At 40.2% G+C, this 14,371-nt stretch overlaps 1 protein-coding gene across 1 annotated transcript; it reads right to left on the bottom strand.

Annotated features, from left to right (window-relative positions):
• Positions 1-3,848: 3,848 nt before the first annotated feature.
• On the bottom strand, positions 3,849-12,889 carry Clec7a (C-type lectin domain containing 7A). Its single transcript, XM_055611835.1, has 5 exons — positions 12,752-12,889; positions 11,114-11,212; positions 8,501-8,652; positions 6,282-6,400; positions 3,849-4,418 (listed from the first exon to the last, which is right to left on the bottom strand). The coding sequence occupies exons 1-5, from the start codon at positions 12,852-12,854 to the stop codon at positions 4,292-4,294; spliced, it is 600 nt and encodes a 199-aa protein (XP_055467810.1). The 5' UTR covers positions 12,855-12,889; the 3' UTR covers positions 3,849-4,291.
• Positions 12,890-14,371: the final 1,482 nt, after the last annotated feature.

The raw sequence follows: 14,371 nt of genomic DNA, 5'->3' as shown, positions 1-14,371 counted from the left end.
TGATTTATTGTACTCTCATCCTTCTATCAAAGATTTTCCACATGGGTAATGGCTGGCTAAAACAAGCACATTAAATGCCATGTAAAAACAGAGTTAAAGCATCCAGAACATATAAAAGACCACCAAGCCCCACAGATTGTGAATTCATATATGTTTCAAGCTGAATGTTGTTGGCCCGATTATTATAAATTTAAGATGAGTAATAATGGAAACCATTTATTGAACAGTAACTTGTTTAAAAGTTGAAGATAAAAATATTTCTGTTTGTTTGCATTGGGCTGAGTATGAGATGCTGTAGATGGAAGAAGACAGTAAGAAGTTTGAAGGTCAAGGTATGTGAACCACAGAGGGTAATGAAGTATTAAGAAGACAGAATGTTAAAAATTACAGAGCAGCTATGGCAGTAACACATTTGTAATCCCAGTGTTCACAGGGCTGAGCAGGTGGATCCCAAGTTCAAAGTCAGCCTGGACTATGTAGAAAGACTGTAAAAGGAAAAAGAAAGAAAGAACAAAAGAAAGAGAAGGAAGAAATAAAGAAAGGAAGGAAGAAGGGAAGGAAAGAGGTGGGAGAGGGAGAGAAGTGTGAAGAGTGTGTGAGAAGGGGAAAGAAATTGCAAACGGAGCAGGTAAACAGAGGGGGTTACACCAATTAAGCTTCTCAAGGAACAACAGTAAGGAGATCTGCTTGTCAGCGCACAGTTATTTAAGTAGGTCCTCGCTAATTTTTTTTACCACATACATGGCCATTTTTTCTATGTTCTTTAAATATTTATTTCAACAGCAGAAAATACTTTGTAAAGCATGCTATGCTGTAAGGACAAAGTCTTTTGGGTGCAAAAGTCTCTGGCTCTTTCAAAGCCTTGTCTCCTAAGGAGAAAATTTGACTGCTGCAAATGTGGAGGCAAATGTATAAATGACTAAGGAGCACAGGAACACATGGAAGAAGGTCGGTGATCTGGAATAGTGCCCAGGGGATACCTCACTGAAGAAGCGATACATATGCAGACTTCGGAAATAAGACCGAAGACTCTGCAGCCATCTCCGTGAGGCTCGTTGAAAGAGGAAAGAGAAATCACAAAGACATTGGGGTGGAAACATCCAAGACACCATAGAGAAGCCAGCATCCTCGCCGGAGAAGTAGAAAAGCCAGAGGTACCCCAAAGGATGAGGGACTTAGAGCACATGAGATCTTAAAGACAGTCATAAAGGCTTTTGTGCTATTATATTTCGTTTTTATTTTGAAATATGCTAAGTCAATGAGAGCTTTTAGTAGAGACCTGACATGACTGTATTTGAATTTAACAGAGCTACTCCGATAAGTTTGAAACACAGCATAGAGGGACAGAGATAAAGGTTAGGGGCAACTCCCCAAATTATTGTGGTGCCCAAGGCAAGTGAACACAGGAGTCTGTCAGTAGGTGTTCCTTCAAGTTTAGCCATCTGGAACTCATCCTTTAGACTTGAGGTCAGCCGCAGCTGTTAATCCCATCTCTGTGCCTTGGACGGATGTGCATGTGTTTCCATTTACATGTACTTTCCCATGTGCATTGCCATGTAAACAGGCTGTCAGCGTGTCAGCTAACAGAACACCATGGACCACCTGGAGCAGTTCCCTTTATACCTTCACTCTGGCTCTATTTGATCTTTTACCTACACACTGCGAGATTTCTCAGCTGTCTATTCTTGGGAGGAAATCTTGATTTCAGCATCCTGACATATTGTCTTTGATGATAACTGTTTCGTGAACTTATCTGTTCCGTTATGGAAACTTAGAAAGTCTCAATCAAACTGAAACTAGGTGGCTCAGTAGCTGCTGAGTAAGCATGCTAATCCAATTTGGGATTCTCACTGACCACACAGAAGCCATTTACAGTGGCCTACGTTTGCCAGGGCTGGATGAGAGGGGAAAAGAGATAGAACAGGAAAGTGGCTGGCCAGCCAACATAAGGAAACAGTCAGTTCTAGCTCAGTGGAATATCCTGTCCCAACAAAAAAGGTGGTGGTGAGTGATAGTGGACAACATGGAATATCAACCTCTGATCTCCACATGTGCACAGGTAAGTGAGCACATTCATACATTGATACATACATACACACATGACCTCATGTGTGCACACACATGACATTCATGTCTCCTCAAAAATCCCATCCTGTGCTTTAACTACTTGAGCTAATTAATCATACTTCCCTTGTATTTATCACTCTTTCCTCTACGATATTTTCAGATGTTGGCAATTCTGATTTGAATATTAAGTGATGAGAGCAAGCTTCACAGAAATGTATATGCTTTTCTCTGAGAATTTCTAAAATCTTAAAGAACCCAGGTTTATGCTTCTAGGAAAAACTGTCTAGTATACATAGTTCCTACCTAGTATTACTCAACCCTTTTAGGGAGAAGGCAAATTATGTTAGTAATTGCTACACATAGGCTGTTTATGCAGAAGCAGAAGATACTTTAATAAGCTGTTTTTCAATTGAGATGAAAGTGACATAAAATCAATCATTTTCAAGTGAACAATTCAATGGACTTAGCACAATTTCTGCCCACATATTAATCAGTAAAAGGAAGCTACAAATGGCTCCCCAGGAATTTGGAAATCCCCACTGGAAACACAGGGGGAATTAATAGAGAATCTTAGAAGCTAACAAGAACAAGGGGAAAACACATTCCAATCATACTTTTGTAAAGATTTGATTGTTAACTGCACAATAGTACATCATAAAAAAAAAAAAAGACTATGTTCTGTGCTCCAAAACACTAATCCTGCCTGGGTGCTTTTTAAATGGCTGTTATCAGACCTGATTTATCTTTCAAATTATTCTATTTAAGGAGAATGCTTCCTGTAAGAGCATCACCTCTGTTAGATCAGGTTCTGCTATCAGAGACAAGGAGGACATTCTCTGGGTTATCTAGTTAAGGAAAGAGTGAGGAAGAAGTTGGGGTCACTGCTTTTGGATGATGACCATTTTAATAGTGATCGTGTGGATGAAAATAAAAGCTTTATTTGCAGTCAAGATTTTCTTCCTTCATTTATTCACTTGTTAATTTAGAAGTGCATTTTACCTTCTGCGTATATCTGATGTGCTGCTAGACACTGAGCAAAGAACATTTTTTGAATAACGTGTGTGTGTGTCCTACTAGTCCATTTACTGGTCTCTACATGTGTTTAGTGTGGACTGCTCTGGGTTCAAGAACACATCAGGAGGATTGTTCCTGGAGAAAGGTCTTCCTCCAATTTTCACCTCATTAATTGTCTGCAGTTCTTCAGATAGGGGATAGGATCTTGTGAAACTTACATCCATGTTGGCATATTAACTGAAGCTCGCATTGTGCAGGACTTGTTTAATGCACTATATCACTGATATTTCCTGGACGCACCTTCCCCGTCCTGTCTAGAAGACACAAGCAGTAGGCATCCTGGTCCTCTGGCTCTTACCATCTTCCCCTCCTCTACAATGTTCCCTGAGGGGTGTAGGGGTTTTGTCGTCATTGTAACATGTGGGTCTGGGTACCTCACGTTCACTCATTCTCTGTATTTCTAAGCTGCCTTCACTCCGCACTTAGTGGCTTACAAACTGGAAAATGGTGCTGCCTTCCTTATGTACAGGAGCCTCAGCTTCTTCATTCAAGTTCTCCTAGCTGTGGTCCTGTGGTCTGCTTCTTCTCTCAAGGTGTCCAGGCACCGCTGCATGCCGGGATGGGAAGGATAAAGATGGAATGGGTGGGTCTGCCTTTTTTTTTCCATCTCAATTGAAAAAGATCCAGGTCCAGCTGTGAGCGCTGGGGGAGAATGTCTTCTCCAAGGACTTTAATATTATAGCTCTCTTAGACAGTATTCAGTGAAATAGCTTATGTACACTTTATTCAAGGGGGGAAAAAGGGCTATATGAACTTTGGGGTGTAGGAACTGGTTTTCAGGGTGGGTGTATATCATTGGCTGTGGCTGATACACTCTGGATGCTTTATGTGCAAGGAGAGGAATTCAGGTGCTAGGGTACATGACTAACTCAAGAATTGCAAGGGCGGGGGTCGAAGGGCTCTTGCCCTGGGGCATGCAGGCACAGAACAAGGAGAGAGTGATTTTTACTTCTACTGGTCTCAAGATTGAGAATTTTGCTGTCCGGACACCTCTGGATCTTGCTCTAGCTCCACGCCAGGTTCCCCAGGGGCACAGCACCCGGGCCCCACACTTAGCATTTTAGCATTTTCTCTGATTTTCAGTATTTCTCTTTCCTGTTCTGTTGTTGTTGTTGTGTATGCCATCCTTACACTCTCACATACATTCCATTTACAGCTGCCTCTCACAGATACTGAATGCGGAAATATTGCAGATTTGGTTGTAGACCTCTGACCCGTGAATCCATACACAGTTGTGTGCTACACTTTCCTGGGAGGCTGTATTTCTGACTTCAAACCTGTCAAAGGGAAACACAATGAGGCAATTAAAACAATCAGGGACCCGGAGAAGCCTTTAATGGAGGTGGAAAGTTTAAGGACATTGGTAAAAAACAGTTTTGAGGCACCTAAATTATTAGAAAAAGGAATCTTTAATTTAGATTGTATTTGTCCTCAAATGGTAATAGACTTGTCTTTGTAATTAAGGTAAGAAAATGACTTAAAAAAAAAAAAAGAAATGCTACTATTAACGGTTGCATAAAATAAAGATCCATGCCAATTAGTCTGTGGCTGATATACTCTGGATGCTTTATGTGTAAGGAGAGGAATTCCAGGTGCTAGGGTACATGACTAACTCAAGAATTGCAAGGGCAGGGGTCGAAGGGCTATGTGCGCTGGGGCATGCAGGCACAGAACAAGGAGGGAGTGATTCTTCTACTGGTCACACTCAGGAATCATCACTTTTGCCATAGTGCAAAAGTCAGCACCTGGTCAACTACCTTGGATGGCTGCCTCTTCTTGACCCTGTGGCTGGCAGACTGAGAAAGCCTGCTCTAGGAATGGCAGAGGCTAAGGTCAAGCACTTGGACCCAAGACTCGGGGAGAATTGTGACTAGTGTTTTCTGAAAAAGTGCTCTACACTCAAGTTACAGCCTGGAACCCAGGGACTAGTAACATTTAAAGTCCAGTTTGTGAATTTACTGAGAACCAGCTTAATTGCACGGTTGCAGTTGGAAAACAAGTCAAGATGAATGCATGCTGTGGAAGAGGGAGATGTATGTTCTGTGGGTTGTTAATTCATTTGGATGGCAGCGCTAGAGGTGAGGTAGCTGAGCGCTGCTGATGTGGCCCCGGGTGGGAGTGGGGAAGTGAGCTTTTCATTCTCTGCAGGAAGCAAACGAGATGCTACTCAGATACGAAAATCCTTCAACAGGTCATGATGCAATGTTGATAAGCACTTGTTAAACACAAGTTAAGAAAACAAACCATACTAAGTGAAGCACAAGAGAAAAATAAAATGCACACAGGGTTAGAAAGTACAGATCTTAAAACAGCTGTCCTGAGAGCACTCTAGGAGTTAATAGATAGTATTGAGAATATCGTGTGCAAAATAGTAGCTGCAAATTGGTGACAGGTCGATTTTAAAAGCACCAAGCTAAAATTATTAATAACAAAATTTTAAATTAGCTGCAAGTGACAAAAAGACAGGTGAACTGAAAAAAAAAATGAGAAGTAAACAAAGACCAAAACAAAAATCGTGAAATTAGGATAAAAGAAGAAACGTAACATCAATAAGAAGATGCAACAATTCTAAATCTGCGTATGCCTCTTCCTGTGGCTTCAAAATGTCCAGATAAACTCTTAAAAACATACAAAAGGATCTGTGTGGGTGTTTTCAATACAAATCCCATTGGCTGTGTGCAAAACACTGACGCTAATGAATTTACTTTTATGCCCTTTTACCTCACCATGCATCCTTAGGGATAGCTTTCTAGTCTCTGTTTCGGATAAAGAACGTGGCTCTGAAAGATGGGCAGAGATTTATGTAATGCCTCGTGCCCAGTGAGTAGGTCAATCATTACCTTAGACTGAAGTCTGGCTGTGAAGCCCATGCATGATCTTAGTCACAAAACTGCAGAAATCAGCAGCGCGTCTCCTCACCTGGACCAGATGCCATGGAAACTCCTGTGTCAGCAGCACCTGGTAACTACCCTCTACAGCCTTTCTCCATCCTTTTCTCTTCATCCCTATCTCCCTTTCTCCCTCTCCCTCCCACCATGACTCATCCTTTTCTCAGTAGTAAAAAAAAAAAAAAAAGGGAAGCAGGATCTTAACAAGGGCACATCAGGCTTCCACCTCTCCATGTCTCTACAGGAACTTACAGGTTGGGAGTGAATAGTGATCCATCCTCCCAGAACCACGGCCCTTCAGTCTGATTTCGGGAAAGGCCTATCCAGAATGCATTCACACGGCGAGAAGACGTGTGGCTTTCGATGAACTCCTGCAGTGAAAACGAGAATACAAACACACATCAGGGGGAGCCTGAGATGATGCTACAGGCATTCAGAGATGAGCGAATCCTTTCAAAGAGGGATGTTCATGTAAGATGACACTCTGGAGAGCACTGTCAGTCTTTGAATATCATTGAATGTCTACAGAGGAGCAGTTCCTCCTTTGAGAGCCATTGTCAATTTTCTCATCAAGAACATAATGGCAGTGAAGAGTGTGGGCTAAGGAGATGGTTCAGTGGGTAAGAGTGCTTGCTGAAAACACATGAGGACCTTGGTTTGAATTCCTGATATCTATGTTAGAAAGCCAGGTGTGCATACCTTTAACTCCCTGTACTGGAGGGGGTGAAGACAGGAGAATCCTGGGGTTTGCTGGTTCAGTGGATACACACACACAAATGCACACACAAAGAGACACACACATAAACACACACACACATGAGTGCACTTCTACACTGTTACACAGAAGCACTCATACAAACCGAAGGGAAAAATATAGGCTCAAATTATTAATATTCTACCTCATTCAACGAACTATACAATATCCAGCGATGTTCGGCTCCCAAGCAGTTTCATGGAAAATGGGCCGTTAGTTTTTGCACAATATATTTATATTTCGCAAATATAATTTCATAATAGTTTTGCCAAGGAGCACAGTGCTGTAATGAGACCCAGGCAGGTGCCAGGCAAGCGTTCTACCCCAGATCTACATCCCCAGCCTGGTACCGCATGTGTTAGGATGGAACAATCCAGGTTTCAATGAAGACTCGGAACTGGTCACAAAATGGGATGACTCTTTGCCAATTACATGTTGACATTAAATGCCACGTGGATTTCCAATACGGCTCCCTTCCCTGTCTGTATTCCCTCTTCAATTAAGTTTAACAAGAGCTGCAGCTACTGGGTGTGGAATTACAGATGGATGGAGACAAAGTGGTGAGGACATAAGAGCAGGTACAGATTAGAACTGCGCTGTGGGGTGCTTGCTGTTGCTGCCTTCTCACCGCCCTGCTTCAAAGCGTGTTCCAGGTCCCCCTGTCTCTATACATGTTCTTGTTAATAGGGATTCAGGTTGTTGGTTATCAATATCTGATGGCCAACGTTCATAACAACTGTTGTTTCTCTTTTCAACTACATATATGTACATATGTGTATATATATATATATATATATATATATATATATGTGTGTGTGTGTGTGTGTGTGTGTGTGTGTGTACACACACCTATATGAGAGTTACTTTTTAGTCCTCTTTGCCACTTAGAAGGAATTTCTGGCCAATCTTGTCTACCTAGTGAGTTCTAGGTCTGTCTTGGCTACGATGGAGACTAGCTCTCAAAATAAAAGAAAAAGAAAAAAACAATACCTCTTTGTCTTTCTCAGTATTTTATGAAGAATAAACAATCTATAAATGTATATTATCATTGCTGATGTCTTTCATGACACTTAAATAAGAAGTGGGCAATTTTTCTCTTATATTTTGACTTTGAAAAGGGAAATACAAATATACAGAAATTAAGAATTTTTCATACTATATTCAAGCAATTATAAAGTTTGTTTTAAATTATTTGTTTTAATATTATTTTTGGTTTTCTGAAACAGGGTTTCTCTGTGTAGCCTTGGCCATCCTGGACTCACTTTGTAGACCAGGCTGGCCTCAAACTCACAGAGATCCTGTGCCACTGCCTCCCTGAGTGCTAAGGTCAAAGGTGTGTGCTACCATGCCTGGCTATTGTTTTAATATATTTATACGTCTTTATTTGTTTTGTGCATGTGTGTTGTGTGGCATGTGCAGGTCAGAGGGCAATCTGTGGAAGTTGTTTCTCCCCTTCCATTATATGGGTTCTGGGGATCAAACTCAGGTCAAGCATCGTGGCAAATGCTACCTTGCAAGACTTGGTTATTTTAAAGTTAAATGTAGTTTCTTTTCAAACCAATTAATTAAAAATAAAATCACGTGTTATGTACTTTATATGACTACCGCATAATTTTGCAGTTATGTAGGACATTGATATTAACATTGTTAGGCCAGGGATCCCTCTGGCCCTGCTGAATAGGGACCCCAGGCAATTAGAGCAGAAGTTTGTGCTTACAAATTCCTTTGCGTTGTCTATTTTCAGTAGATGAGCACTCAGCCTGGAGCAGTATCTCTTACTTCCATACCGGGAATTTTGTGACATGCTAAACAGATAACAGCTCTTCTCATGCGTGATCCAACTAGGGGGGCAGAGTCCAGGAAAAAGTCCTGGAAAGAAAATTAATATCATGAAGTTCACAGTACATCAATTAATTATTTTAGTGCATTTTATTAATGCACCAATTAATTATTTTAGTGCATTTTCAAGAATACCTAATAATGAGTTTTCATTAACATATTTTATTAACACATACTTAATTTTTGATAAAAATTAGACACTATTTTATAGAATATATTAAACTCCATTTGTTCATTTAGGAGGCTGACGAATTGGTCTAGTGCTTAAGAGCACTGGCTACTCTTCCAGGGGACTTAGGTTTGGTTCCCAGCACTCACATGACTATTCACAACATTTATAAATCCAGTTTCAGAGGAGCTGACATCCTCTTCTGGCCTTTGAGGTACCAGGAATGCAAGAGCTTTACAGACAGACATGCAAGCAAAACACTCATACACATAAAAAAATTAATTTAAAATCTGTTGAGTAATTACAGAGTCTTAAACAGACAACTTGACTTATCTCTTCCATTACTTTAAATTTAGGTCCACATTCCCTTCGTCTACTGACTCTCCCTAAAACACACACAATCAAAATCAATCGCTACACACAGTAGTTCCATGTGACTTAATTTATCCTATGAAGGGGCATAAATCTAATTACTAATATTTCAAAGACTCTTTTGTGTTTCATTAGCTAAAAGCAGTGGGGAGGTAAATCCAGATATGAAATGCTGAAGGAAAAATATTGTCAGTCAGTTATGATGCAATCAGAAACAGAGGCTGAGTGTGGAAAAATGTTACAAAGTCAACAAAATTCTATGATTGGATACTTTCAACCAGAGTCTTTGGTGAGTTATTTATTTCTTCTACATATTGTTATTAGCATTTTCACTCTTGTCTTCAGTATCTCTCCCTCACTTTTCCCGGCATTTCTTTTTCCTTATGTCTATCTTATTCTAACAATACCACTGTGAAAAGATCAGTTCCATAAAGGCACTAAATACTGAGCCTTCCGTTGCATCAAATTATATCATATCCAGTAGATCTCAACACACATCCTGAGACAAAAGTGGTTACTGATCCTTTTAATAAGTGCAAGAGCTGTGGATTTGTGATGTCACTTTATCCGGTGTCTGACAGGTTATGTTATGCTAAGAAAATGCCGTTAGGCCTTGTACGTGCTGTTATTAGACGCAAACATATTCCCCACCTCACACCTCAGCACCAGGAAATGAACCTCTGGAATCCAGGATTCCATTGCTCCTTTAGTTCTGCCCTTGCCTGTAGTTTGGGGTGCCTTGGAGGGAGCCACCTTCTCATCTAAAGATGATTTTGTGGGCTTGTGGTTCTCTTTATTTCTTGACGGGAAGTTGGCTTTCTCCTCTGGATTTCTCCCTGAATTGAATCTCCAAAATGCTTCATATATCACGAACAACAACAGTGACAGAAAAAAAAAGAAAATCATTCTGCTGTGTTTGAAAATTGAAATGCCAGCACCCATATTCTATGGAAGCACATAAGGGGTATCTGTGATTAATGATAAATTAATGATATGTTCCTGATAAAAAGACAGAGCCAGGCTGGAGAGATGGCTCAGACGTTAAAGGCTAGGCTCACAACCAAAAAATTTTAAAAAGACAGAGTCATATGGTTGATACATAGATGATATATTAAATGTATGGAAATGAATAAGTAAATTCTATGAAGAAGGTAGCAAGAAGGAAATGACAGTGATCTAACAGCAACTGTAAAAGATTTGAAATAATAACTTAGTGATAATAATACTCCTTTTGCTTTCTTCTATTATTTAAAACTGGCAGCTCTTTGAGAATTACCCAGCATGTAATACATAAAATATTTTTGTACTCAATAAGCATTTGACTATTATGAGCTATGAAGACTCTCTGAAGGTATCATTCGATTCACGAAATAAAGAAACCTTAAGAGATCTGCTCATTCTTTACAATATACCTGCTTAGTAATTTTTAAGTGCCTCAGGCAATACTTGGTAGAGTCAAGATTTTTTTTTTTTTTATTAAAGACCATGTGTAAGAGAATTTCCATGTATCACTAGGCTCACAAAAATTACCTGAAACTCGTTTCCTATAGCTACCTCCTAGGGAAGGTAACAGCATGGCTCTGTTTTCCTCTCCAGCTCTGCAAGTTTCCCTCCACTAATTTATACTTTATTTAAACTTCACTTTTAAAAACCCAACTATCCATGTGGAATAGTAGAGCAATATGCTTAAGAATATATGTTTTATCATGTACATCATCTGCATTTCTACCAATGATCCCACCATTAACTAGTTCATTACTGTGGAATGGTCAGTCTTCCAGTCTCTCCGTTCTTGTATAAGTGAATCAAAAAATAATAGCACAAACCCAATGAGATTAATGTACAGATTAAATGAGATTATGCATGCCAAGCCCTTGAGAGAACGCCTGGCACAAAATAACTGCATATTCGCTGTCTGCAACTGCAAACACCTCCCTCATCCATACTCACCTAGGACACCCAGGACTGCAGCAACCACAAGTACCACCACGCACAGGATTCCCAAAACCACCACAATGCGCCGCCAGGGGGTAGTTGACGCCTGGCTTTCTAGGAAGCAGTAAGATAAGAAAGAGAATAAGGGGAGACTATGAAGCCCTTTAATTGCTGAGCTCACTGAAATGGGGGCGGTTCTGAAGGGGTCATCAGCCTCTCTGCTCTAGTGACTTGAGAGTCTATGGATCTTATTGTAGCATGAGAGTCTTGTCCTCCAGCTTCAGATGTCTCTTCTTCAGTTGCTTGAGCTGTGCTATCATTGCCTTACCATCTGTGCACCCCTCAATCCCAGGCTCACTGGATAGACCATAGGTCTAGACATTATTCATTCCCTGAAGCCCGACTTGTTCATATAGCAAACAGCTTTCATAAGAGAAATAGCACCAATTACTAAGGACAGCTTTCCCTTTTCATTTATTTGGTGCATGATTTGGACAAATTATTTTCTCTGTACACTTTTTTTTTAATTTGTTTTTTTTTTCCAGTTGTGAATTGGATCCTTCAAATACTGTTGTTGGAAGGGAGCTAAGAGTGCCCAGAAGCACTCCTTTCTAGTAATTATAAGCACTTTAGTTTACACAGAATAAGCACATACACCTTGCCTCTTCCTTCATTCAACATATTTTCCAGCCAAATTGCACAAGAAAGAAATTGTGTACGTGGTTAAGACAGGAAAATAATTGCATCATGTAAACACCAAAAAGCAGAAGGAAGCAAACTGTGATGTCAGAACCTATGAGTCATCTCCTCCTTCAAAATAGCAGTGAACTGATTTTTTTTTTAAGGTTAAGACACCAACAGCAGAAACCCAAGTCACAGAGCTGCCCAACAGGTGACCCAAAAACACTCACTCCGTGAGAAGATGCTTTACCATCCTCTATACCTTGTTTGTTTCCGTCTTAAAATCAGCTCCCTTTAATGGAACACTTTCGTCTAGCATATGTTTTCCATTACCAATATACTAACATTTCATTAATAACATTTAAAAATTCAAATTAATCTGTTATCACAAAGTATATCAAATTTGGGATTTGGGACCCTGTGACTCTTGGATTCTCTTTGGGCTTAACCAAAGATATATTCATTTTTTTATTTGCTATACAATCCTCTATGATTTCATCCCCTGCCACTTCAGCATTAGACGTTGTATGATTGTACAGGTTGTTCACTTAGCTGTTTCTTGACCCCCCCACCACTTACTATGAGACAGCAACAAGCCGCTCTCCTAAAACCACTGCATATTTGTCCATTATTTGTGTTACTAGCCCGTCCTCCCATCGATGAAGCATCTGTAGAGCAGAGTAGTCCTGCTTCCTGCCACAAACCAAAAACCATTGGTGGAAGTCGTTGGGTACTTTTCAGAAAAAGAGGCTCAGGGAACATTCCAAGGGTCTATGATGACTTCCAACAGCCTTTAAAACTACGTATATATCTACACATTATATATATATATATATATATATATATATATATATATATATATATATATATATATACCAATATCATTTTTCAGGAAGTCCTACAAATCAAGAATCTCCCCTTCTGTTATTTCAGTTAATGAGAATGAAAGTGCCGTAAGAAGAGAGTGGATACCTTTCTCTGATTGCACAGGTCTTCTGTGGACGTGGCGAGTGCTGAAGTCTAATTGAGTATATCCGTCTTCATCCAGATTCTCTGGGTGAGAGTGATATTTCATTGTTTCACAGGGTTCTAGGTAGGCAGAGGACTTGAATGTTCTTTCCAATTAAAATGACTTCCAGGGTGAAGATCTCTAAGCCAAACCTCACACAGCCCTTTGCTGAGGTTAATGGAGCTCAGCTTAAGTAGTCTAGACATTGCACAAAGCAGGAAATGAAAACCACACTGGAGTAATTTCCCACTTTTTTGCCTCTAGATCCTGTTTCTGAGGCTGTAAATTCTGAAGAAATTTGAAATGTTGTATAGTACAAGGTTGTTGTTTTAGATCAACTCTATTAGTGATACATAGATTAGAGACTTAAAAAATCGTTATTATACTCCCCACTGAAGCTGACATGACTAATTGGCGAGGTCTACGTAAACTGTTGAATTCACCGTTGGTTTGTTAGAATTCTGCTTGCACGCACGCATGCATCCTTGCTTTTGTGCTTTCCATAAATATGTATTAAATACCCTACAACTGCCAAGAGGTGGTGACACATGCAGGAAGGTTATCTACAAAGAAGCTCATTACCTAATGGAATTCATTACCTACTAAAGAAACCCATTGCCACAGTTGAGGGACATTTCAGTTGAGGTTGTTTCCAGATTCCGGCTATTATGAATAAAAGCGGCTATGAACATAGTTGAGCAAGTGTCCTTGCTGTATGGTGGAGTGTCTTTGGGGTATATATTTTTGGGAGTGGTATAGTTGGCTCATGAGGCAAGGCTAGTCCCAGTTTTCTGAGAAAGTGCCAGATTGATTGATACCTAAACACAATAAAGATGATATGCAACAAGACTATTGCCAGCATCAAACTGAATGGAGAGAAACAATAACAATTCCACTGCAATCAGGGACAAGGCAAGGCTGCACACTCTGTCCATATCTCTTCACCATAGTACTTGAAATCCTAGCTGGAGCAATAAGCCAACTACAGGAGATCAAGGGGATACAAATTGGAAAGAAAGAAGTCAATATATCACTATTTGCAGATGATATGTTAGCATACATGAGTGAGCCATGGGCACTTGTTAAACTAATAAATTTTTCATCTTTGTGACAGGAGGCAAGCACACCATGAAGCAATGCGCTCACCTAGAACTCCCAGAGACTGTGAATGAGAGCGAGTATGATCAGGATGATCATCCTGAACATTTGTCCTTGAGGAACTGTTCAGGGTAGTGGAACTCTTATGCCAAGGGCAGTGAAAAGATGCTGTGTTGCAGATTCCAAACATAACTGCTGTAAGAGTGGGTTTACCTACCACCTGCTGCCAAGTTGGCTTTTTGCTCTGTTTTGTTTTTCCAGACAGGATCTCAAAAACTCCTCATTCTTCCTGATCATGAGATAACAAACTCAGCTCTGACCTAAGAAGCTACAATGAGAGCATCGAGCTTGTGTAGGCCCATCAGACTATCGGACCTATCAGTCCTTTGGAATAAAACCCTCAGTTGCTTGGACGCCATGATGGGTCTCCCAGGTGTAGCGGAGGAAGGTAGGAGGGGTTGCTCTCTGAAAATGAGTATGTGCTT

This window comes from Psammomys obesus, unplaced genomic scaffold (genome assembly GCF_907164565.1).
Source record: "Psammomys obesus unplaced genomic scaffold, mPsaObe1.curated_primary_1811, whole genome shotgun sequence".
Lineage (NCBI taxonomy): Eukaryota > Metazoa > Chordata > Mammalia > Rodentia > Muridae > Psammomys > Psammomys obesus.
The sequence above is the reverse complement of the archived record's forward strand: the minus strand, read 5'-3'. Positions and strand labels throughout refer to the sequence as shown.

What these genes read in the sequence shown, in the direction of transcription:
- Clec7a (XM_055611835.1), bottom strand. Translation starts at nt 12,854, where the DNA reads ATGAAATATCACTCTCACCCAGAGAATCTGGATGAAGACGGATATACT. An exon ending in TAGACAACGCAAAGGAATTT is followed by an intron (nt 6,401 to 8,500) that starts GTAAGCACAAAC and finishes TTTTCACTGCAG; the next exon opens with GAGTTCATCGAAAGCCACAC. An exon ending in TCACTATTCACTCCCAACCT is followed by an intron (nt 4,419 to 6,281) that starts GTAAGTTCCTGT and finishes TCCCTTTGACAG; the next exon opens with GTTTGAAGTCAGAAATACAG.